Below are 23,369 nucleotides of genomic sequence, written 5' to 3' on the forward strand. Positions count from 1 at the left end.
CCGTTACCTTTCAGGAACCAATATTGGAAATCCACGGTTTAGCGTACTGCGTTGTTCAAATAAAATGTGATAAATGCAAAGACTGCGAATGAAAATAGTTAGCTAGTAGATTAACAAATCTAGTTCAAAAGCCCTGAATGGTCAGTCAATCCCTCCTCCCAAGCCTCCTTACTATACAGGAAGTGAAAGCAAACATGGACATCTGTAAAATTAACTATTTCAACCTTCCACTTAAATACTCAACTTTTAGTTCAGCTACAAATTATACACAGCTATTGTAAATTACAAGTGAATTCATCAGAGTCGGACTTAAGAAGAAAAAAAAAAAAAGACTGATATTAAAACAATTTGGTTACCAGCTAGATTAGCTAGCAAGTTAGCTCGGTATTCATACGGATTTCGATTCGTGCATCAAACGAACAATAGCATGGGATCGTACGACTGTCCTACCCGAGGAAATTGGTTGGTACATATCCTTAAAATAGCACAAACAAAAATTAACTGCCTATTTTGAAGACAGCAGATAACATTTTGGTAGCTACTCAGCTAGCTGTCCAAGAACAAAGAGAACTTCTCCACATGTCTCCGACTCTTGGGCCTCCAACGCGGAGCTGCTGTTGATTGGACGGCTCCCCGGCAGAATGCAACCTCTCAAATGAGTTTACATTCACAAGCCTGAATGTGGGCCTCTGTGATTGGGCTATGTGTTTGGCGCTCGTTGGGTCTGCAATCTCTCCGAAGTAGGAGGCGGATATTGGGTGAGGTAAAGCGAGATAGTAGGAGCGAAAATAGTTGCTGAAGCGGAAATATTGAGAAATATCATACATTTTGGATTGAGCAAAATACATACATATTTATTTTTAGTATACATATGTTATAGAGCTCAACGCTATATATATTTTAAGGTGAGATCTAGTGGCTGGCTAAGTAGCTCACGCCCGGCTTTGTACTAGGAACTGAGTTCGCCGGTATTGTAATTGCAGACGCGCGGAGAGGTGAAAAGCCCCCCGCCCTCATCCACTAATCCCGGGCTGCGGGAGGCTCGTTGACTGACTGATTGATGCCAATTAATTCCAGTGGATGTGGCCAGAACTCTCTTACAGGTAAGACTGAAAATGTTTGTATCTGACCTTTCGTTCACATGCCTTGCTTTATGATCTGTCAACAGTAGTTGACATACCGATACCCGGCAAATAGCTAACGTTACATCACTATCCAAAGCTAACATAAGCTTACTAGCTAACAAAATCCATTATTTGCTTTTTTAGCTAGCTCGTCATAGAATGTGTCGCGGAGAGGTTTGAGATGGTAGCTACTAGGAGTATAACATCTGTTTGCTGGATACTTGGGACGTCAAAGACTTTAAGCTGTAACTAGCTAACGTTACCTGCCTTTCATTAGACATGGCTAGTTAACCTTAATAAGGGGAACATCGACAGTTTCTGGTAGGCTAACGTTCTTTAGCCTAGCTAGCTAGTGAAACTCACTTAGTCAATGCTAAATAGTAAGGGGTAGCTAACGTACAACAGACTTGGCAATGTCAGCCAACTGTCATTTTTTCAGGATCAGTTAGCTAGACTAGTTCAGTTAGCTAACATACTAGCCCACAGCTACTCTTTCACCACCCAACTTCTACCTAATTTGGCTAATGTTAGTATGTTTCCAACCTATTAATGTTGAAAATGTTTCTTGCACACGGAAACGTAAAAATGGCTGACAGCCAGTTTTCTTTTCTTTTTTTTGAAAGAAAACAAACGTTTAACATTTCCAATAAGTTAAGCTCGCTATATATTGCTTGCTGACAGGCTAACGTTAACTAGCTATCCAGATTAGCAAGCTATAGTTTTATAAACAGTCATCTTTTGCTCGCAAATACCCACATTCGTACTGCTGACAGACTTGTTGATTCTCCATGCAGTTAGCGCTAGTTACACTTTGTTGAACTTCCTACAGCAATCTCGGCGGTGAAACATTATTATTTGTTAAATTTTGACCTGTGGGATAATAGATACGTGTCTAGTTTGATTTAAAAAACAAAAACAAACATATTATCAGTAGCTCCAGTTGACAATACATTACACTTTATTATATTTATTAGTCTTAATTGCTATAAAATATAATGGCTCAGGTCAAGTGGGATGAATTTGGTGTGCGTGACTTTATTACGCCATATTCCATTAGCATTACGATATTGCCCCTTCAGGTATTGCTTTCGAATGGTATGCACAAAACACACAATGGAAGCTGAATTGTGTAATTCCAGTTCGTCATTTAGTTGTCGAGATAAACCAAAGAGAATGGGATTCTGCAACAAGGTGATTCTGATGTTATACAATATTCAGATAATTTTGAATGAATCATAACTTAATGGCGAGAGAGTTCAACAACAGGTGAGAATATGCGCAATGCCAGAGTATTTAGTGGAGACTTTAAATGTAATATGTAAACTGATTTCGTGGTACTCCTGAGTGGTTTTGCTGTTAGCATGTTGTATGTATCACAGTGCAGTACTGGCTTTTGAGGTTTCCTTTTGGTCAGGTGTTATGTGCAAGCAGTTCATTTTTATTATTAATCTGGATGTCACAAAAAGACCCACAACTGATTGTAGAACCTACTTGTATTTTGGATGTCATGGTACCGTTGCTGTTTCATTTGTATGATGGATATTAAGTTCCAGGGTTATAACATGGAAGCGGGAAATTAAGCTTTTTATCTGTAAATGCTCATAACAAAAAAGAAGTAATCCCCCATGCATCAAAAACCAATACCAAATGCCAATGATATGTAGTTCAGTTTCAAGAACAAATGTAAATGCATAATTTATGTGTAAATTATCATGAAAGTTATTGATTCTCTGTAAGTAAAAACCCCCGAAAAAAACAAAACAATTCCTTGCATTCATGTAGTGCTTTTCTCATACTAAAAACGCTTTACTGTGATGAGGGGGGAAACATGCCTCAACCAACACATGTAGCACCCAGCTGGGTGAAGCAACGGCAGCCATTTTGCACCTGAATGCTCACCACACATCAGCTGAGGTGGAGAGAGACAAAACCGTTTCATAGCCAATTAAATCAAGTACTGTTAAACTTGGGAGCAGTTACACCTGGAGGTTCACCAAGCTCCCCACAGTTGGTACGTAACAACACATGCTCTATGCACTTGGTAAATAGCATTTACGGATAAAAAGCTCCCCCCCCCCCCCCCCCCCCCGTTTCCTTGTTATAACTGCTTGCACATAGCACCTGACCAACAAGGAAAACTCAAGAGCCAGTTCTACACGTCAATATACATGTGATACATACAACATGCTAACAGCAAGACCACTCAGGAGTGCCAAGAAATCTCTGCAGATCTACTGCCTTTTTTTGCCCGTATCCTAGCGGATGATAAGCGCATCTTGTCTGGGTTCTCAGTGCTTATGCTTACAATAGAGTTGATGTAGTTCTAATACATATCCTATTTGCATCTACTTATGTAGCTTTATATTTTCACCTCACAAAGTGGTTGCGCTAGCAGATGCAGTGATAGATGTTCGCCTTTCTTCATCTGTTGTATGTGATGATGCATTGATCCAGTGGTTATCCTGATCACTATTACCATTTTGCCTGTTTAATTATTTCCACAATGCAAAAAACAGCATGCTCAAGGAGTGCACTCAATAAAAGCTTTAGGTAGTTACAGTAAAGGCCTATGACCTTTCAAAGCTGGCAAACCCCCTGCCTTCCACTCTGCATATATCCTGTAAACATGTAAACAGTTCAGACGTGCTTCCTCTTACTAACACACCATATTGACTGCCCTAATGTAACCTTTGTTTTTCAGATCAATTGGACTAAATGCTTATTTCAAGGATAATTAAAACAGTTTTTTTTTAAGAACCGGCTTTTCAAGTTTAGTTTCATTTTTTAAAATAGCTGTAAATCAACTGTGTAATTGTTTACTAAGCATTACTATGTGTGGGAAGGAGATGGTAGTTATTAGTTTGTTAGTTATTACTGTCTTCCTTTTCCCATTCATCTTCTCATCCAACTTGCATTCCTTTAGATGTCACAAAGATAAATGAAACCTCTTTTAAATGAGTCGGTGTGTTATCGGTTAGCACACTTTTTCTGTCTTCTGCGCTGCTGTAGATCTAATGCAGCACTGATGAAATGACAGGAAATTATTGGCCCTGGGGCCAAAACACTACATATGTTTGTATACATAATATATGATACAATGTGTCACTGCAGATACTTCTGTTTGCGTATATGCATACAGAAGTATCTCAAACCTTTTCTTTTTGAAATGTAGGTGCTTTATTTAATCAGCTAAAATTTGCTTATTGCAGTGGAAAGCATATTGGATATAAACAGTGGTGTAATCATATTCTGCCTGGTATTGTGAATATAATGAATATGTGTATATATATTTTTAAGAATCGGTGGGTGTTGTTAATTTGGATTATTCTAAATTACTACCTTCTGTTTCAATGTTGGGATTGTGAATGGAGAACGCTTGGGATTCAGTGGTAGCGCACAAGCTGTAAGATGGCATTCTAATGTGAACAGGAAGGCTGTACCTACTTGTCGTCTTCTATTTATTTAATTTGCTTGACACTCAAGGGCACACACAAACACGCATAAAAAGTATGTTCAATCCAAACATTGTTTGCTTTCCTGGTATTTATAAGCAAAGCAGGGGGATGATTTCCAGAATTATTGGATAATGCTTAGAAAAATACAGGTTTCCTGTAAGATTATATGGTTCTATAGTCTTGGAGAAGACCGTTAAGCCACACAATTTGAAATGTCCATGTAGAATGCATTGTGGTGAAACAAAGAGGAAACATAATGGAGGCCAGGCCTTTTCTGATTTCTACCGATGCAGTAGTTTGCGACAGTGTCCTTTGCAACTAGTTGATGCCTTTGTTTGAGAAATACTGGCTGACAGCTATTACGCGGCTTAAGTTGAGCTCCAGAATAACGAGCATTGTGCCATTTAAACTGTGAAAACAGGTCTGTTTATTCCCTTCGATGTGATGCAACTCTTGAGAAACATTTCCAAGGAGCTACATCATAATGCTGCCAACCCCGAGGTGTCCGATTCCATTTTATCTGAATACCAATATTCCTGAAAGACAGCCTTGGAATGCTGCATACTGCCGAAAAGTCAACCTTAATAAAGAATTGGTGTTTTTTAAAATACTATGGGTAGAATGTGAATAGCAGTTTAATGGGGAGTGTGGCTGCTCGGCTATGAAAAGTTTTTCTTTGTTCTTGGTCCAGCATGTCTTTGTTGAAATACAGAAAGCTGCACTCCAGAAATATGAAACGTATGTCATATGTGCTCATAATTTAACATCTCTGACACATGAGATTTGGAAATCAGTTTTGGACTATCTTGAGACCATTACCCATTCAACCTGATCTGGAAAATAAGACATTAATACATAGTTACAAATGCAAGGCTGTTAAAATTCATGTAAACACACTCACACTTCCACTATGGTGTAGAATATGCTGCTATTTATTAGTATTTTTTATTTATCTCCCTGCAAATGATGCAAGTGACTTCAGTATGGTATTTTGTGAACCTAGATTAAGTGTTGTGAAAACATTCTTTGTCTGAAGTTACATTTATCATGCCTTCCAAGTGTATCCAACAATATAAAGGGCTGAAATTAATGTACATTTTTACTTCTTTTAAAAGAATTTCATATGTGCTTAAGTGCATAAGTGCTTAACTGAACAGCATTGGATGTTTTATGTAAAGAAAAAGGTCATTTGAATCTATTCCCTGTTTTACATAATCCTTCATCTAAAAAGTGTGCTTGGTTGGTGTATTGTTTTTTTTCTTTCTGGGAGCTTGTATTGAAAACTGATCAAAGGTTAACAAAGGTTACTTCTGTGCATGTTGTCAGTGTGGAACTAATACATATCCCATTTTCTTTTGCTTATGTCTCTTTATATTTTCAAACCACACATTATTAAATATATTTAATCGTTAAAAGATAAGACCAGAGCCAGAAATGGTTTGCTCTTCCTTCTCGGGAGAAATGTTAAGCTCAGCTCAGTAGATAAAGGCCTGTGTACTGTAGCTGCATAATTGTTTCTGAAATTAAAATGAAAACATGGCTGCTTTATTTGCCTGTTTGTTCCATTCAGATATTTGATGTAAATGAACAGGAGAGGAGAAGCGAGACTCAAAGTTGCATCACGCTTATATAATGGTTCAGTATAGCATCTGCTAATCCTGCCATCACAGAATCTGTGGCAAAATATGAGAGTCGACAGCTCAACAGTCAAACTGTGAAAGTGAGGTGGCACTTGTGGCGTTTCATTTACGTTTGTCTTGTTTGGAAAGTTTCAGAAATCAAAGCTGACGTGAGTCAGTCCGTGAGAAGGGTGTGCGTGTGGGCAGCTCCTGGAGGGCCGGCTCAGTTCTGCGTGAGTGATTAGTCAACGGAGGAGTGATGAGCTGGCTTGTGCACTCTGAGCCCACACTGGGAAGTGACTCTTGGGACTTGGCCTTACAGAGGTGCTGGTGTGGGCATCAGGTACACTTCTCCTCCTCTGAGTCATCTGCCTAGTGTGGTGCCCACAAGCGTTCCAGATTGAGCTATGCAAATTTTTGTTCTCAATCACACACAAAAAAAGTTTATATTAAATAAAAGAAAGAAATCTGCAGTACAATTGTAAAGTTCATATCAGTCGTAGGGAAGTGTATTGTGGCCTTTCATCACCTGCGGTTGCACTAGGGTTTAAAATGAGGTAGCATACAATGGGGGAAATAAGTATTCAACATTTTGTCCAGTAAATGTATTTCCAATGAGCCTATTCAAGTGAAATTTGCACCAGACTTTGGTATTAACTCAAGAAATCCAGACAAAAAATCTAAACATTAAAGTCCAAATGTAAATAAAGTTATGTGTGATAAAGTGGAATGAAACAGGAAAAAAGTATTGAACACACTAAGAAAAAGCAGTACACCACATCAAGGAAAGGCAAGGAACTAGCTGAAAACCATAACTAATTAGGAGGCGACTCTACCTCCAATCTGTGCTAATTAATGTCAGCTGGGTTAGAATATATTGATGGGCTATAAAAGGTTTTTTTTTTTTTTTTTTTTTTTTTTTTTTGTTACCAAGGTGCCACACAGGAAACATCTAATGATGGGTAAAAGTCTCCACTACTGAAAAAAAAGACATGTTGAAGCTTGTTCAAAGTTTGCCAAACAACATTTGGACAAACCAGTGAACTACTGGGAGCATGTACTCTGGTCAGATGAGAACTTGAACTTTTTCGAGTGAAGTTTGGAGATGGAAGTATAATGGTGTGGGGCTGTTTCTTTTCTCGTGGTACTGGCAGACTTCATATCATTGAAGGAACAATGAATTGAGCCATGTACAGATAGATTCTTGAGATGAACCTGCTACCATCCACCAGGATGCTGAGGATGAGACGTGGGTGGACCTTCCAGCAGGACAACGATCCAAAGCATACAGCAAAGGAAACTCGCAATTGGTTTCAGAGAAAGAAAATCAACTTTTTGGAATGGCCCAGTCAATCACCTGACATTTGTGGAAGCATCTGAAGATCCAGATTCACAAGAGGGCCCCCCGCAATCTTAAAGATTTAAAGACAATCTGTGTAGAGGAATGGGCCAAAATCACACCTGAATACAGCGGGCGATTAGTTACTTCATACAGAAAGCGCATTGAAGCTGTCATTACAAACAAAGGCTTCTCCATTAAGTATTTAATTAATTTCAGTTAAAGCCCATCAATATATTCTAACCCAGCTGACATTAATTAGCACAGATTGGAGGTAGAGTCGCCTCCTAATTAGTTATGGTTTTCAGCTAGTTCCTTGCCTTTCCTTGATGTGGTGTACTGCTTTTTCTTAGTGTGTTCAATACTTTTTTCCTATGTCATTCCACTTTATTACACATAACTTTATTTACATATGGACTTTAATGTTTAGATTTTTTGTCTGGATTTCTTGAGTTAATACCAAAGTCTGGTGCACATTTCACTTGAATGGCCTCATTGGAAATACATTTATTGGACAAAATGTTGATGTGTTCAAATACTTATTTCCCCCATTGTACATGAAAATCCCTTTGTCATCATTACCGTGTGGAAAGGCAAAGAACTGTCAACATGGACACCAATCAGGTAATGGATATAGAAATACATAAATATACCACTTAAGTGATGTTGGGGCAATAATAACATTTTAACAACTGCAAACTCGCCAGGAAAATGTCCTCCTCTACAGTGAGGGTGGTTAAAAAAAGAATCCAAGGATCACAGCTCAAGAACTGCGGAGTTGAGTTGCATCTAGGGGTCACCAAGTTAAAATGAACCATAAAACACCACCTCCACAACAGGCTGTTTAGAAGGGTTGAACGAAGAAAGCTCTTACTGAGAAAAATCAACAAATTCAAGCTTGTGCACAACCAGATACTATGATCAGATAAGGTCAAAACACACATTGGTTATTTTTTGCCATCAAAAGCATGATGCATACAAGGAAAAGCTGTCAAATATGGTGGTGAATCATTGATGCTTTGCAGCTGTTTTGTTGTCTGGTCCAGGGTTCTTCTTGCGATTGATGGCTTAATGAATTCCCCTCCTGGGGAAAACCATCCCCTCCTGGGTTTTCTTCTCCAGAACTAGCAACACCATCTTTATTTGGTCTGTGTAGCAGTTGTGAGTTTTTCATGCTAGATGGTTTTGATAGCTCAATCCTTTATAGTTGGCTCTGTGTCTGTAAGTTGGCTTTGAATACTGTGCCTGATCCTATTGTTTGGATTGATTGCACCCAGACACCATTGTCAGCCATGATTAGCACCTTCCGATCAAGTGACATCCATTTGAAATTTTTATCATTAAGCATTAAGATTGGGAGTTTATTTCTAACAGTGGTGTCAAGTCTGACTTATCCTAACATCCAAATTACCCATGCGAACCATCGTCTTCAGGATGGCCCGTCAACACAACCTTTCCTATAGTCCTTTGCACTGTAGTCTGAATTCAATTAAAGTTTGGTGTTCTAGAGGAAAGAACAGTGGGGGAGATGTAATATTGTGGGAGTAGAGTTTTTTATTTTATTTTATTTTTTTAGATAATGCAATTGCATAGAAAATTCATATAAAGTTGTATCTTGTGTGTAAAAGGTCATCAGTTATAGAAGTTAAAGTTTACAAGAACTGAGAGTCTCTGGTCATTATGGTTTTGTCTGTTGGAAACCCTGGAAAGTGCCTAACCCAGTGCCGTAGGAGAAATCGGTACACGACCCGGCACATGTGGACCTAAACAAAACCAAAGAAATCCATTCCCTTCTGTAGCTAGTTATTCTTGCTTCTCATTGTTCATGCATGGATGAGCCTCATGTGGAGCAAGTGAATAAACCGGAATTTAAGACAGTGATGCATGTACACACACACACACACACACACACACAGGCAATACTGTTGAACAAGTGAACAATACCATTTCTGTCCTAGTCGTTCAACTTAAATATCGTATGTGTCCCATTTGTCATAGCTAATTATTTTTGAGACTGACAATGGTTGTCTTCCAGGGCAGTTTGAGAGATGATTGGTTGTTTTCCTTGTATCCAGCGTTGCTTTGCTGGATAATCTTACGCTGCCTGGTGCTCAGTTACTGTTGACAAACTGAATATCTGCCTGCTTTCAAACATACAGGTGAAACATTAGATGGATTTCCAAGAATAACCTGATTATTTTTTCCAGGACTTACTGCCGGGCCAGGCTTTCACACACAGGCATGCATGTACATTCTCTCACACTGAATGTGGTTTTAAAATGGCTGCTTGTCTTAAGGTGTTACCCGGTGTTACATTGTATTGACACATCCGTTGAAACTGAAAGAATAAAGCTAGAGTTAGTTGGAATGAAGCCATGGTCATTTGAGTGCAAGGCCAGTTCTTTGGCTGCGGGTTGCGGGTTGCAGTTTGGGTTTAGGTGAGGTCTAATGCAGTGGTTGAGAGGTGAGCTCTGTGCTGATGCTGTTTGGTAGTGCTGTGAGCTCTATGCTGATGCTGTTTGGTAGTGCTGTGAGCTCTGAGCTGCATTGTGCTTGTGCTCCCTCCTCACACGGACTAGCATGTGTGTGATTGAAGTCCTGCTTTCCCCGCAGGGCGACCATGGGCTTGACAGGGAAGAAATCAGAGAAAGGCCCAGTGTGCTGGAGGAGGAGGGTGAAATCAGAATACATGCGACTCCGGCAGCTGAAGAGGTTCCGGAGAGCGGACGAGGTGAAGGTAAGGAGCGGGGCTGTCCCGTGGTGACTCTGAGACATTAACACTTTCTATATACAGCCAGCTCTGGCCCCTGCTGCTCAGCCAACAGCCTGTAGATCAGTGCACACACTGGGGTTACATGCCAATTCATTCATTTGTCAGGCCGGATCGAGGCTGTCCAATGAGACCAGTGTATTGGACAAGTCGAAAATGCATTACAAAAATTGTTACTTTGGTGCTGTGCTCTAAATGAACTGCAGGATTTAAGTGTTTTACTTATCCATATTTTCAAGAGCAGGCTACATTTTTGAAAAGGCGAGCGTTGCTGGGCTGAATGGCCTGTTATCACCATTATGTTATGTTTGTTATTTTATGGAATTCTTTTAAAACGTGTACCTAACCTGTACCTGTAATTATCAATGGCAAAAAGTGCAATTTCATTATGAACTGAAAAATGTCTTAAGTCTGTCGGTCTGGTGCTGAATTGAAAAATGAATGATTTAATATTTGAGAAATGGATTTTAAATCAGGGTTATAAAATCGTATCTCCACCCAGGGGTGGAGCTGGGTGAGTTGAGATTGCAGTTGTGGACTGGTGGGGTAGGACCCAGACTCATTAAAATATGAACATTACTACACTTTTTAACAAAAAAATGACATTCAAATAATAGTTGGAAATTTGACAGTTGGATACTGACAGAGGTTTCTTTGACTTGCTTTATTAATTTTCTCCTCCATCGACCTTCTCCACTTCGACCCGTTTCAGCAGGTTCTCCGACAAAGAAATGTAAGACTTGGCTCTGTCTGCTTACCACCATTATTGCTGGCCCTTTGACTCTTTTGTGGCTTCTGGACAATAGCTAGCAAATATTTGTGTTTGTTAATTTGAGAGGAAAGGGTTTTATCATTTAAATGGCCTTGGTTGTTGCATGAATATTTGATTGGGAAAGTAGTTCTAAAGAGAACAAAAAGTCCTAAAGTTTGTAATTGCTTTCAGAAAAAGGTTATTTTGTAGCCGTTTTATTCCATTTCCAATAATCCTTGAATGCAGTAGGGATTTTAAAAGTAGTCTCAACTCACTTCATCTAATGTGATAAGAAATATTGGTCATATTAATCTCTTAAATGTTAGATTACTGTACAGGAATGGCTGGGAAGGTTCCCAGAAGAATCTAATTATATTTCAGTCATTTCAATCTTTGTTTCATTCATTTTGGGATACTAGTGATGTGAAATAGATGGGATGTCCTAGATGTCTCTCGTTCATTTGTTGTTAGAATTATTAAATGGCTTGTGATATGTTCTGTAATTTAATTTGAACTGTGAGTAAGGTGCTTGGATTTTCTCTATTAAAGGGACCGAAATATAATGAGAACCTCCCTTGCAGTTTGAATGTCTTGATAAATTTAATGTGTGCAAATTAAGTGCTCCCTCCTGCCTTGTCTTCCTGCTGCCGCAGAGCATGTTTAATACCAACCGGCAGAAGATTGTGGAGCGCACGGATATCCTGAATCAGGAGTGGAAGCGCCGGCGGATACAGCCCGTGCACATCATGACATCTGTAAGCTCCTTGCGTGGGACCAGAGAGGTCAGCACTCACAGCTTCTATTCCAGGTTATCCGAATCCCCCTATGGGACAGCCAGTCCACCTGCCCCCAGGCCAACATATACACACACACACACACACACAGTCTCAAAAACACAGGTGCACACACACACACACACATACAGTCTCAAAAACACAGACCAACATCCACACACACACACACACACACACACAGGTGCGCTTGTGGATCTCTGGTCAGAGATGCCATCAAGTGCATTCATAAATGATTGGAACTAAAAACGCAGGATGTTTCTGAAAATTCTTCTTCAAAAAGGTAAAATTGTAGTGTTGAATCTTTTTTCCTTCACTGAATGAAAGAACCAGTTAACCAGTAAATAAAGCACTTCACCATTTAGCAGACACTCTTATCCAAAATAACTAACAGTGCAAACGCATACAAGTGCCAAGATCAGGGAGTGAAGTAATTCCCTGAGAGACACAGCTCTATTACTGTTGTCTATGAAGGACGAAATGTGTGTGTTTATGCATTTTTTGGTTCTAATGGCTTTATGTGTGTTATAGCAGATTCCTATTTTCTCAATGACTGTTATTTGAGTCTCACTCATAACTGAGTATGGGCTGTGTTGTGTGTTCTTAAGCCTCTATGATCAATCCTGTAAAATTAAATGCGTCAGATTTATCTGTAAAGGGCGAAATATTTTAACAGCCTCCTCATTTAATATTATTCCATGTTTCTTAGCGTATCAAAACCCATTGTTGCAAGAGTATAGAGCTATTTTTATAGACTACCATCTTGTTGGTTTATGCATTTGACTTCTCATAATTGTACATAGAAAAAGTGCAAAAGAAACTTGAAATTCTGATGGGGAAGATGCGTGTCCGAAATCCAATGATGGTGCTATGTCAATTGTAGTGTACTAGCAGCATAATTCTCTTGGAATAGACCTTAAAGCTTGTAGCATTCTCATCCCAGTGCCCCCAGTGTAATGTAGTGGGTAAATCATCAGTGCTGTATGCTTGCTGTGGTGGAGGCTGAACACCTGCACCCACTGTTTATCCCCAGATGAAATTCTTTTCTGATAAGTCTGGTCTATTCAGTTTGTGGTTTAAGATAAGTGTCTAGCAGCTGCACTGAGAAGACGTCTGCCAGCCGGGTTGTAGGAGAAAAACGTGGGATTTTCACCTCTTATTTACAGCTGTAGACGTGTGAAAATGTAATGTGAAGAAGCCCCATATCACTGGTGGCAGTAATGGACGTGGTGGCTCTTCGTATCTCCCTGCAGTGCTCTGTGGACAGCGGCTTCTCAGAGTTCCCCAAGCAAGTCATTCCTCTGAAGACTCTGAACGCTGTGGCGTCTGTACCCGTCATGTACTCATGGTCACCCCTCCAGCAGAACTTCATGGTAAACTTAAACAGTCTGCTCAACGCTGTCTTCCCCATCTTTTTTATGGAGTAACAAGCTGTAAATGTAGGCCCACCCAATCATCTGCAGAATAGCACATCTCTGTCCCATGTGTAAAGATATGCTTAATGTACAAAAGTAGCTTCCATTGTATCTAGCTTTAACCCCAGTACAAGTATTATTCAAATCTGGTAACATTATACACAAGTTAATGTGGTTTTGTTTATAATTACAATTCTTTCCTCTTGAAGGTGGAAGATGAGACTGTTTTGCACAACATCCCCTATATGGGAGATGAAATCCTGGATCAGGATGGCACCTTCATTGAGGAACTCATTAAGAACTATGATGGCAAAGTCCATGGAGACAGAGGTGGGGATCTGTAAGGTGTCTCCTAAAGTAAAGCATGTTGTTTTCTGTCATTGGCCTGTCAGCATACCTTAAATGGTTTTGTGAGAAAATAACACGAGGAAGGTCTGGAGCCCACAGTGTTTTTAAGACTGTCATATAATATACTTATACTTCTCGTAGGGTTTGCCTCTTTCTAGAGCACTGAGATTTTTTTTCCTGTGAGATTATGATGAAAAATGCCCTTTTAAAATATGTTCAACCTGCACTGAGCAATTCATTATTCCCAGCATATAGATGCATAAGTGTGACTGTGTCCTGTTTTTTCCTGCTGTAGAATGTGGCTTCATAAACGATGAGATCTTTGTGGAGCTGGTCAATGCACTCAATCAGTACAGCGACAACGAGGATGATGAAGAAGAGGAGGATCAGAACGAGTACAAGCTGGATAAGATGGACCTATGCGACGGCAAGGATGACCACGACGACCCCAGGAAGGACCATCTGCTCAACTCCGAGAGTACGAGGCTTCTGGCTGTTCCACACACACAAGTTCATTAACTTGTTTTGCTGATGTCCCCTGGGATATGTCAGTGTAAAGTGCTTTTTCCGTCTTTAAGGCATATGCACACACATACCCCTACTTTGGGTTGACTCGGGATGTCGGCTCCTGCCTGGAGATATTTGCCATGGTCTTATGAACTCCATTTATTTATTTTTCCACACTTGCCAGTTAATCGTATTGCTGTTTGGCCTGTATTATTCAGTTACACAGAAATGGTGTCTTCACATTTGTAAAAAAAAAAAACGTGTGGATGAGGTGGAGCTTAATTGTGCTGATGCTTTCCTCATGGTTGCACTGCTCCTCAACCTGCAGAGGTTAGTCAAACAACAGGGAGGCACAGCTTGTATTAGCTATTATGTACTGGTGTATTATTGAACAATAAGTATGTTCACCTATTGCGCCATTTTGTTGCTATAGTCAAATTTCATTATACTTTGGAGGTGCAGTATGATTACTAATGCTCAGAACAACAGGATTACTTTTCTTCCAAACTTCAATGCTGGTAAAGGTTCTGATTGGCTGATGCATTTTAAAGTTCATGAACTTGTTTTGCTGATGTCCCCTGGGATATGTCAGTGTAAAGTGCTTTTTCCATCAGATCTCACTTCATTGATTGTGGCTTCATGTGCATCCTGTTTTGCTTCAACTTGTGGTAATTTGTTGGTGCATTAACAACTCTCTCTTTCTTACAGGTAGAGGAAGTGAAAACTCTAAAAAGTTTCCTGCAGACAAGATATTTGAGGCCATATCTTCCATGTTTCCAGACAAAGGGTCAACAGAAGAGCTCAAAGAAAAGTAATAGTTATAATCTATATTCTTGCTGCTTTCCTGCATTTTCAAGGCTCCCACGGTGTCATAGGATCAATAGTACTTTGTAAGCTCCAGTGATAGCGTCTCGGGCATCGATTAAGTGTACAGCCATGATTTATCATCCGCAGGTGAAATTGTAATTGGGTTAATCACATTTGTATTATTAATGATGTGGGTAGTCTCATCGGTGACTTCCGATGGAGTTGTCTACTTTTTTTTTGGAAACCATTACTCTGCTCATTGATCCACCATCCTCAATGCTGTCAAGTTCTGCTTTTGAAACATTATCACCATTTAACCAACAAAAACGTGGCGCCCTTGCCTATCATGTATTTGTGCAGACATCGTTTCTCCTGGAGGTAGTGCTGGTGGGTTGGATGGGCTGAGAGCTGGGCATCTGTGATTTCAGGTACAAAGAGCTGACGGAGCAGCAGCTCCCCGGGGCTCTGCCCCCAGAATGCACCCCCAACATCGACGGACCAAACGCCAAGTCAGTGCAGCGGGAGCAGAGCCTGCACTCCTTCCACACGCTCTTCTGCCGACGCTGCTTCAAGTACGACTGCTTCCTGCACCGTGAGTCCCCCGCCTCCATCTCAGGTTAAACCGCGTTCTTTCTTCCATTTAGACTCAATACACTGCGCCCAGTGTACAGTGTCCTCCATAATGTTTGGGGATGTGTAGATGTATGCATATGTGTACAATGTATGTTGGGGTTGTGAATAGAAAGTGCTGTAAATGTTACATGGTGAAAGAAAAATTTATAGAAATACCCTTCAATAAAAGCTGAGAATCTGCACTTTAACCACATGTGAATTGTTTGATTTCAAAGCAAAACATTGGGGAGTAGAGGCAAATGAAGAATATTCGTCCCAAACATTTTGGAGGGTGCTGTATAAAGGTGGTTTTGTGCTTAATCATTGTGTTGTGAAACACTGTAATTTTGAAGTTGTCCTTTTGTTTTTGTGCCTTTAGCCTTCCACGCAACTCCAAACACGTATAAGCGCAAGAACATGGAGAACCTGGTCGACAGCAAACCCTGTGGCATGGACTGCTACATGTACCTGGTGCAGGCAAGTGTCCCATGCGAGGTTAGAGTCCCAGAGTGTGTAACATTCACACTGAAAATGCCTTGCATTTCAAAGGAACCTTCATTTTTAAGTTCAGGCTTTGCATTTTGTCATACACCAGCAAAACTTTGAGATGTGTAGAGACCATACTAAAATAAATAAATTGTTAAGATGTATGGGGTATGTTATACGAGTATCCACTTAGTACAAGGGCCTAAAGCTCTGCTCACACTATTGTAGTGTATTTTGGGATACAGTACTCTTCAAACCCTGGTTAAAACTGGCTGGCTTTGAACAAATGTTACTGTAGCATTTCAGTGGCAGCACGGCAGTTGAGGCGTCAGTAATGGGTCTCTCCCTTGCTGGAGTCAGTCCCGTTGCACACCCAGACTCAGACTGACTGCCTGTGCTGTCCCCCTCCTCCTGCAGGACGGCATGGTGAGGGAGTACCCAGCAGGCCTGGTGGCAGAGAGGCCCAAGACCCCGTCCAAGCGGCCGGTGGGGCGCCGCAGGGGGAGGCTCCCCAACAGCAGCAGCAGGCCCAGCACCCCCACCGTCAACGCCGAGACCAAGGACACGGACAGCGACCGGGAGGCCGGGGGCGACGCAGGGGGGGACTGCAACGACAAGGACGACGACGACGACGACAAGAAGGACGAGACCACCAGCTCCTCAGGTGAGCCTGCCGCAGGGCTCCAGACACTTCAGCAGCCATTACCTCTGCCCGTTTAGCCATAAAGAGTGCATTTAGTTTGTAATAAATTAGTAATGTGTTAATGCCTTGATTTGATAATTTCTGAAATAATGATTTAATGAGTTTGAGGGAAGTAAAGGCAGAGTACAGTTGGTAGTGCTGACGTGCCTCCCTCGCTCCTCGCTGACAGAGGCCAACTCGCGCTGCCAGACCCCGGTGAAGCTGAAGCTGAGCTCGGAGCCCCCGGAGAACGTGGACTGGAGCGGGGCCGAGGCCTCCCTCTTCAGGGTGCTCATCGGCACGTACTACGACAACTTCTGCGCCATCGCCCGCCTCATAGGCACCAAGACCTGCAGACAGGTAGGGCTGAGGAGGCCCTCTGCCACGTTTTTAACTCTGTTAGGACGTACGTTTAACAAAGGGCACAGAAATGTAAGCAGTCTTCAAATGCTGTTTGTATTATTATTATAAAAAATAAAAATAAAAAATATTATATTATGTTATTCATGTAATTAATGGCGGCCTGGACCATTATGTGAATTAAGCTAGCCACTGGCTGGCTATATGCTGTTCTTTCACACACTCCCTGTCGATGAACAGAAAAGTGACGTGTACTAGCCTGGTCCTCTCCTCATTGTCCTGTCCTCCCTTCATTTCCAAGGCTGTTGAGCGTAGTATTCACTGGTTAGTGTTCATTTAATTGACCCATGTTCTCTTTCTCCCTGACACCCTCAGGTGTATGAATTCCGGGTAAAAGAGTCCAGTATTATCGCTCGTGCCCCTGCAGAAGATGTAGATACTCCACCAAGAAAGAAGAGGAAGAAACACAGGTAAGGACCATACAACAGACTCGCTCTCCATGTTTTAAATGTAGTGTGGCGTTTTTTCCCCTGCTGATGTACTGAAGCCGTTCATTATAGAAATCTTCTTTTATTTTACCTACCGTTGTAGGTTGTGGGCCACGCATTGCAGGAAGATCCAGCTCAAGAAAGGTATTCATTTTAATTTACCTAAATTGAAAACATGCATTTGTTGAATTAAAGTGTTCATTTACTCAGGCCCAGTGAGATAATATGACCTTGTTAAATATGCTGTCACTAAAGTAGTTCTATGATGTAACATTCTTAGATGGCTCCTCCAATCACGTGTACAACTACCAGCCATGTGACCATCCTCGCCAGCCGTGTGACAGCTCCTGCCCCTGTGTCACCGCCCAGAACTTCTGTGAGAAGTTCTGCCAATGCAGCTCTGAGTGTGAGTACACAAAATGGCTGAAGAGGCCATGAACTACATTTCCCATGTGCCCTGGATTTCAGTTTCTGGTGAAGAGAGAGTATCAGTGATACCGGTCACAGTCAGTAAGGGGTTGACTGGAAAGATAAGTGGCTTAGATATCATTCACTCATGTCTTGCGGACACAGCGCTCGTCTTATTCAGAGCTCAGGTATTTCTCTTGGTCACACCTGCTGTGCAAAGGCCATAAATCATAAATCACTTTCTACTCTGCCTTGAGCCTGTTCCTCTGCTCAGTCCACTGGAACATTTTTCAATCTTCCCTCTGAAGATTAAATTCTCATCTCAAGAATACTTTGAAATCCCTTGAAGACAAAGTAAACAGCACAGTTTGGCTTGGGCCAGCATTAAAACAGGAAATCTGCTTGCTAGCTCTGCCAGACAGCAAAAGTAAATCCAATCCTCAAAAAACAGAATGGAGCTTTGTCGTGCTTTTTCCTCAAAGATTGCTTTTTACTTTTTTTTTTGACTTGAACACTGTTTATGTAGCTAATCCCATTAAAGGCTCACTGAACTGAATTGGGGATGAAAGATCTACGGACTTCAATCTTGGAGCTTGTGGGGACTAATGATGACAATTATGTAGATTTAAGAGGGCCTCTGTGCTCAAAATCCATGAAAGCGAGCTAACTGATTAGTATACATATTTATCCATTTTTTTCCATGTACCCCCCCAATATTGAATCCCAAATCACGTATATATATCCGCACTCATTATCGCAACCTACACTATATTTGTGAGAGCACATGCCTGCATGCTGTCTAGTGAATTATGAAAATGTATCTTGCTTGTTATCGTAGTACAAGTTCACACAGACATGATCCAGAGGAAGAAACTTAATGTGCAGCTTATCAGGCAGAACTGCAGGCACCCGATTGGCCAGTGGGGTTTGCTAGTGAGCAGCAGTGAGACGAATGGAGAACCTCCCATCCCTGGCCAATTGAGCGTCACCCTCCAGGGCTGCCGTACACACTGGCACTGTCCACATTGCATACCAGACCATGGGGCTCGTCCTATGTGCTATAACACAATAGGCCACCCATCAGTCTAAATAACTGGGAACTGGTTTTTAAATACCTTTTATTAGCTTGTCAGTTGTGCAATTAGGTTTTTTTCTTTGTTATGCGTGGGCACTCACTGATAATCTCATAATTGATACTGGAGATCACTGAAACCCAGAAAACTGTATCCGTGGAACACTTTCTACCCTGCTCAGGGCACACACAAACACTCCCACTCATACACACACACACACACACACTATGTTGTGTTCCCTTATGGACATGCGATAAGCCTAGCTGCAGGGTTGAACAGTGTGAATCCGGCCCCCCAGGTCAGAACCGCTTCCCCGGCTGCCGCTGCAAGGCGCAGTGCAACACCAAGCAGTGCCCGTGCTACCTGGCCGTGCGGGAGTGCGACCCCGACCTCTGCCTGACCTGCGGAGCCGCCGAGCACTGGGACAGCAAGAACGTCTCCTGCAAGAACTGCAGCATCCAGCGCGGGGCCAAGAAGGTGAGCCCCAGACCGCACCCCGGGAGGGCGTACAGAACCGCTGCTGATGCGCATTGCACTTCCTTACCCTGGTGCCTGTGTACTCTTCTGGGTTATTTGTTTATTGCGCTAAAGGATTAAAGTTTTTTAATTACATTTTAATCAATTAAATTAAATTTAATTGAGTAGTCTTGATTTTGAAAATGGTGGCGGCATGGATGGTGCAGTGGTTAGCACTGCCGCCTCACAGCAAGGAGGTCCTGGGTTCGAATCCCCGTCGGCCAGGGCCTCTCTGTGCGGAGTTTGCATGTTCTCCCCGTGTCTGCGTGGGTTTCCTCCGGGTACTCCGGTTTCCTCCCACAGTCCAAAGACATGCAGGTTAGGCTGATTGGAGAGTCTAAATTGCCCATGGGTATGAGTGTGTGAGTGAATGGTGTGTGTGCCCTGCGATGGACTGGCGACCTGTCCAGGGTGTATTCCTGCCTTTCGCCCAATGTATGCTGGGATAGGCTCCAGCCCCCCTGCGACCCTGATCAGGATAAGCGGGTTCAGATAATGAATGGATGGATGGATGGATGGATGGACTTTAAAAATGGTATGAGCCATAGCGTAAAATGGCTCATACCATAGAGTAAAACAACTTTAGTTTAAAAGTTACAGAATAAGTTGCCCTACTCAAATGGTTCAAGGCATCCGGTTCCCTCAAACCATTGGAGTAAACTGAGCTTTGCTGTTGAACAGTGCATGATACCGTAAAGCGGTGTGTCTGATGTAATCGATGCTCATGTTGACGTATCGGCCCTGCTCGACGGGTAATCTCTCTCTCAGCACTTACTGCTGGCTCCGTCTGATGTTGCCGGCTGGGGCATTTTCATCAAAGAGCCCGTGCAGAAGAACGAGTTCATCTCCGAGTACTGCGGTGAGGTGAGTCTCTCCCTCTGCCTGGCCGTTTGAGGGCCTGACTGGTTTCATGGTTTCACCTGGGAGGACCACGCGTGACAATGCGGCTCTGTTTGTGCAGATCATCTCGCAGGACGAGGCCGACCGCAGAGGGAAGGTGTATGATAAGTACATGTGCAGCTTCCTGTTCAACTTGAACAACGGTGAGTGTTCAGTGCACTCTGCTGCCCCCACCTCTGGCTGGGCTGCTGGGGGTTCCTGTGTCTCCTAAACCTGCTTTTCCTCCTCTCCAGACTTTGTCGTTGACGCAACAAGGAAAGGCAACAAGATCCGCTTTGCCAACCACTCCGTTAACCCCAACTGCTATGCAAAAGGTGAGGAGAAGTGAGCTATACTAGTGTAGTGGTTAAGGTACATGACTGGGACACGCAAGGTTGATGGTTATATCCCTGGTGTAGCTATAATAAGATCCGCACAGCCGTTGGGCCCTTCACCCTGCATTTCTCCAGGGGAGGATCGTCTCCTGCTTAGTCTAATCAACTCTACGTCGCTCTGGATAAGAGCGTCTGCCAAAATGCCATTAATGTAAATGTAATTTAATGATTATGATAATGGAAGTGGCAATATACTGTAAGAATGTGGAAGAATGTTCTATGAGTATAAATGATGAGAAATGGCAATCATTCCAGCATTGTGTGGGGCAAGCTGTTATTGATGGAATGTTGGGAAAATATTTGTTCGTTTTTTTAGAGCACATTTACATTCAGTTTAAGGACAACTTTTTTCTAGAGTGGTTAAAGTTAACCTGATGTTGTAATCACTTTTGTGCTGAAATGTGATTTTCAGTTACCCTCCCTGTCTGTTGAATATGACTTGCTGAATGCATCTTGCTTACTTTCCCTGTCTTAGTAATGATGGTTAATGGAGATCACAGAATAGGTATTTTCGCCAAGAGGGCAATACAAACTGGCGAGGAGCTATTCTTTGACTACAGGTAAGCAATGCTTAACCCTTCCAGTCTGTGTATTGGCTGTTCTGTATGTTCTGGTATAACGGGTGTAAATTACATCTGACATTAGCATGTCTGATTGACAAACGGAGTTATCAAACCAGTGTCAGTGAAACTCCTATTATAGTGCATGGATATGTGTTAAATGTATACCTTATGATTGTAGGCTAAAAGCCACTTCGCATTGAGGCATTTTATTTTTAGAAGAGCTATTTGATGAAAATGGCTGTAACTGGAGACTGAGATTGCCTTGGGGCACACTGTGAAGGGCCTCTTTACTCACGTTTCCCGGCTCCTGTGCAGGTACAGCCAAGCAGACGCCCTGAAGTACGTCGGCATCGAAAGAGAAATGGAGATGCCATGAAGCCATATACCTCCTCTTCAACAAAATGCCTTATACTCTTCAGGAATTTTTACAATCATGCATTTTTATGATGTTTGAGCTTTGAGCACCAGAGCCCAACTATTCTGCATCATTTATAACAGTGATTTCAGAAATCAAATTTTTACTTACTTTTTTTCACACGGAAATGCCTGTTTTTTTATCCGTCAAATCTTGTCTGCTAGTCATGGAACAAATGAAAACAAACTTCAGTACTTGAACATTCATTCTTGTGTTTACAGTAACTTAGGGTTGAAATAAATCCATCTTCAAACTGGTAAGACTTATTTTTAAGGACCATGCGTTGAGCCACCGGATAGGTGGGTTATATATGTGCTGATGGGGTGCTTTAAGACTACTGCCTGTTTTTATTACATTTATCGCACAAATATACTACAGGAGACTGCAAAAATTCAAACTGGTCGTGCTAAACGTGCGATAGATGCACAGACCACATGAAGACTGCCATGCATAACTTGTGTATTGTATCACTTTACAAATTGGTCTGTATCAATGTGAAAACCAAAGTCATTAATGTTCATATGTTAGCCTGCGTGTCATCTCACAAGTGAAATAGTATTTGCCTTTAGTGCTTCTGCACACCATTTAGCTGTAAGAGTAACAGAATGTAGAAATGTGAAGTATATCTACTGTGGGGGTGCCTTAACTAAATGTTAACTTGCTCCAAAAAAGAAAAAAAAAGAAAAGAAAATCACATTAGCAGATACAGATGGAAGTACCAGCGTGTTTTGTCATTGGGTGAGGACAGGGGAGGGGGGAAATATGTCACGCTTAAATATACTCTGTGTTCCAGTGTTGTCAAGGTCATTAACATAGCAGCTAACGGGGACACTGGTACACCTGAGGTATGTGAGGAAAATGAGCATAGAAACTACCCAGGCCTTTCACCACAATTGCATCATTGTTTTAAGGTGGCCAGTGTTTCATCGTATTAAAGTAATGGTCAGTCTCCAAATCCAGAGAAATCATATTGACCTGAAATTATGTTCCTAAACTTAAACCTTGAAACAAATTTGGAACTGTCCCTATTTATTTCTTGTGGATTATGTAAACTAGTTTTGCATTTTTAATTTATTGAAAACTTGGGCTCGGAATGATACAAAATGGTTTGGCAATACCAGGTAATAAAGGGTTGTGTTTCTCTAGGGTTTTTGTGTAACAGTTAACTGATTTAACTTGAGTTGAAACGGGAGTAATTTAACTTTTGCCAGGATGTGTCCTTTTATATTTAAATGAATGACCAGAACAGACTTGTCCTTGTTTTATTCCTTCCTGTTTTACTGGAGGGTTTATGTGACCAGTCCACCTCTGTTGCTGCCTCTGAATATAAGGTGCTGAATTTCAATGTTTTCAGGAAATACTGTTGAATAAAATGAATGAACATTGAAAAAGAAAGTCTCCATGAGCTGCTGAATTCCTGTGGTTCCTGTGCCATAAAAAGTCCTGTGTATTGCAAGTAGCAGTCAGTTCAAATGAAGAAATTCTCATCATTGTGAATAAAATATTTCAGGATGTAGACACCCACAACTTTCTCAATAAATAGACTCTAGACAAGGTTTAAAAAAG

At 41.5% G+C, this 23,369-nt stretch overlaps 1 protein-coding gene across 14 annotated transcripts; it reads left to right on the forward strand.

The window, feature by feature from the left end:
* The first annotated feature begins 443 nt into the window (after positions 1 to 443).
* Positions 444 to 23,198, forward strand: LOC133126435 (histone-lysine N-methyltransferase EZH2). Of its 14 annotated transcripts, none has more exons than XM_061238652.1 (22): positions 444 to 462; positions 984 to 1,103; positions 10,151 to 10,274; positions 11,020 to 11,040; positions 11,712 to 11,840; positions 13,103 to 13,222; positions 13,474 to 13,594; positions 13,908 to 14,090; positions 14,828 to 14,930; positions 15,355 to 15,542; positions 15,918 to 16,015; positions 16,442 to 16,688; positions 16,897 to 17,066; positions 17,442 to 17,535; positions 17,651 to 17,698; positions 17,835 to 17,960; positions 19,334 to 19,512; positions 20,320 to 20,415; positions 20,513 to 20,594; positions 20,685 to 20,765; positions 21,301 to 21,385; positions 21,704 to 23,198. In XM_061238652.1, exons 2-22 carry the CDS (start codon positions 1,081 to 1,083, stop codon positions 21,762 to 21,764), a joined length of 2,379 nt encoding a protein of 792 aa, XP_061094636.1. In that variant the 5' UTR covers positions 444 to 462; positions 984 to 1,080; the 3' UTR covers positions 21,765 to 23,198. The 14 variants fall into 14 exon arrangements, with proteins under 14 accessions (XP_061094636.1, XP_061094634.1, XP_061094635.1 ...); XM_061238650.1 differs by lacking the exon at positions 444 to 462 and adding an exon at positions 675 to 758; XM_061238651.1 differs by lacking the exon at positions 444 to 462 and adding an exon at positions 708 to 763.
* The last annotated feature ends 171 nt before the right edge of the window (positions 23,199 to 23,369 follow it).

Source organism: Conger conger, chromosome 4 (genome assembly GCF_963514075.1).
Source record: "Conger conger chromosome 4, fConCon1.1, whole genome shotgun sequence".
Classification (NCBI taxonomy): domain Eukaryota; kingdom Metazoa; phylum Chordata; class Actinopteri; order Anguilliformes; family Congridae; genus Conger; species Conger conger.

Bases quoted from the DNA above. Each gene is read 5' to 3' on its own strand.
- LOC133126435 (XM_061238652.1), top strand. From the start codon at position 1,081: ATGTGGCCAGAACTCTCTTACAG. The intron at 14,091-14,827 runs GTACGAGGCTTC...TCTTTCTTACAG, and splicing joins CCATCTGCTCAACTCCGAGA to GTAGAGGAAGTGAAAACTCT. The intron at 16,689-16,896 runs GTGAGCCTGCCG...CCTCGCTGACAG, and splicing joins CGAGACCACCAGCTCCTCAG to AGGCCAACTCGCGCTGCCAG.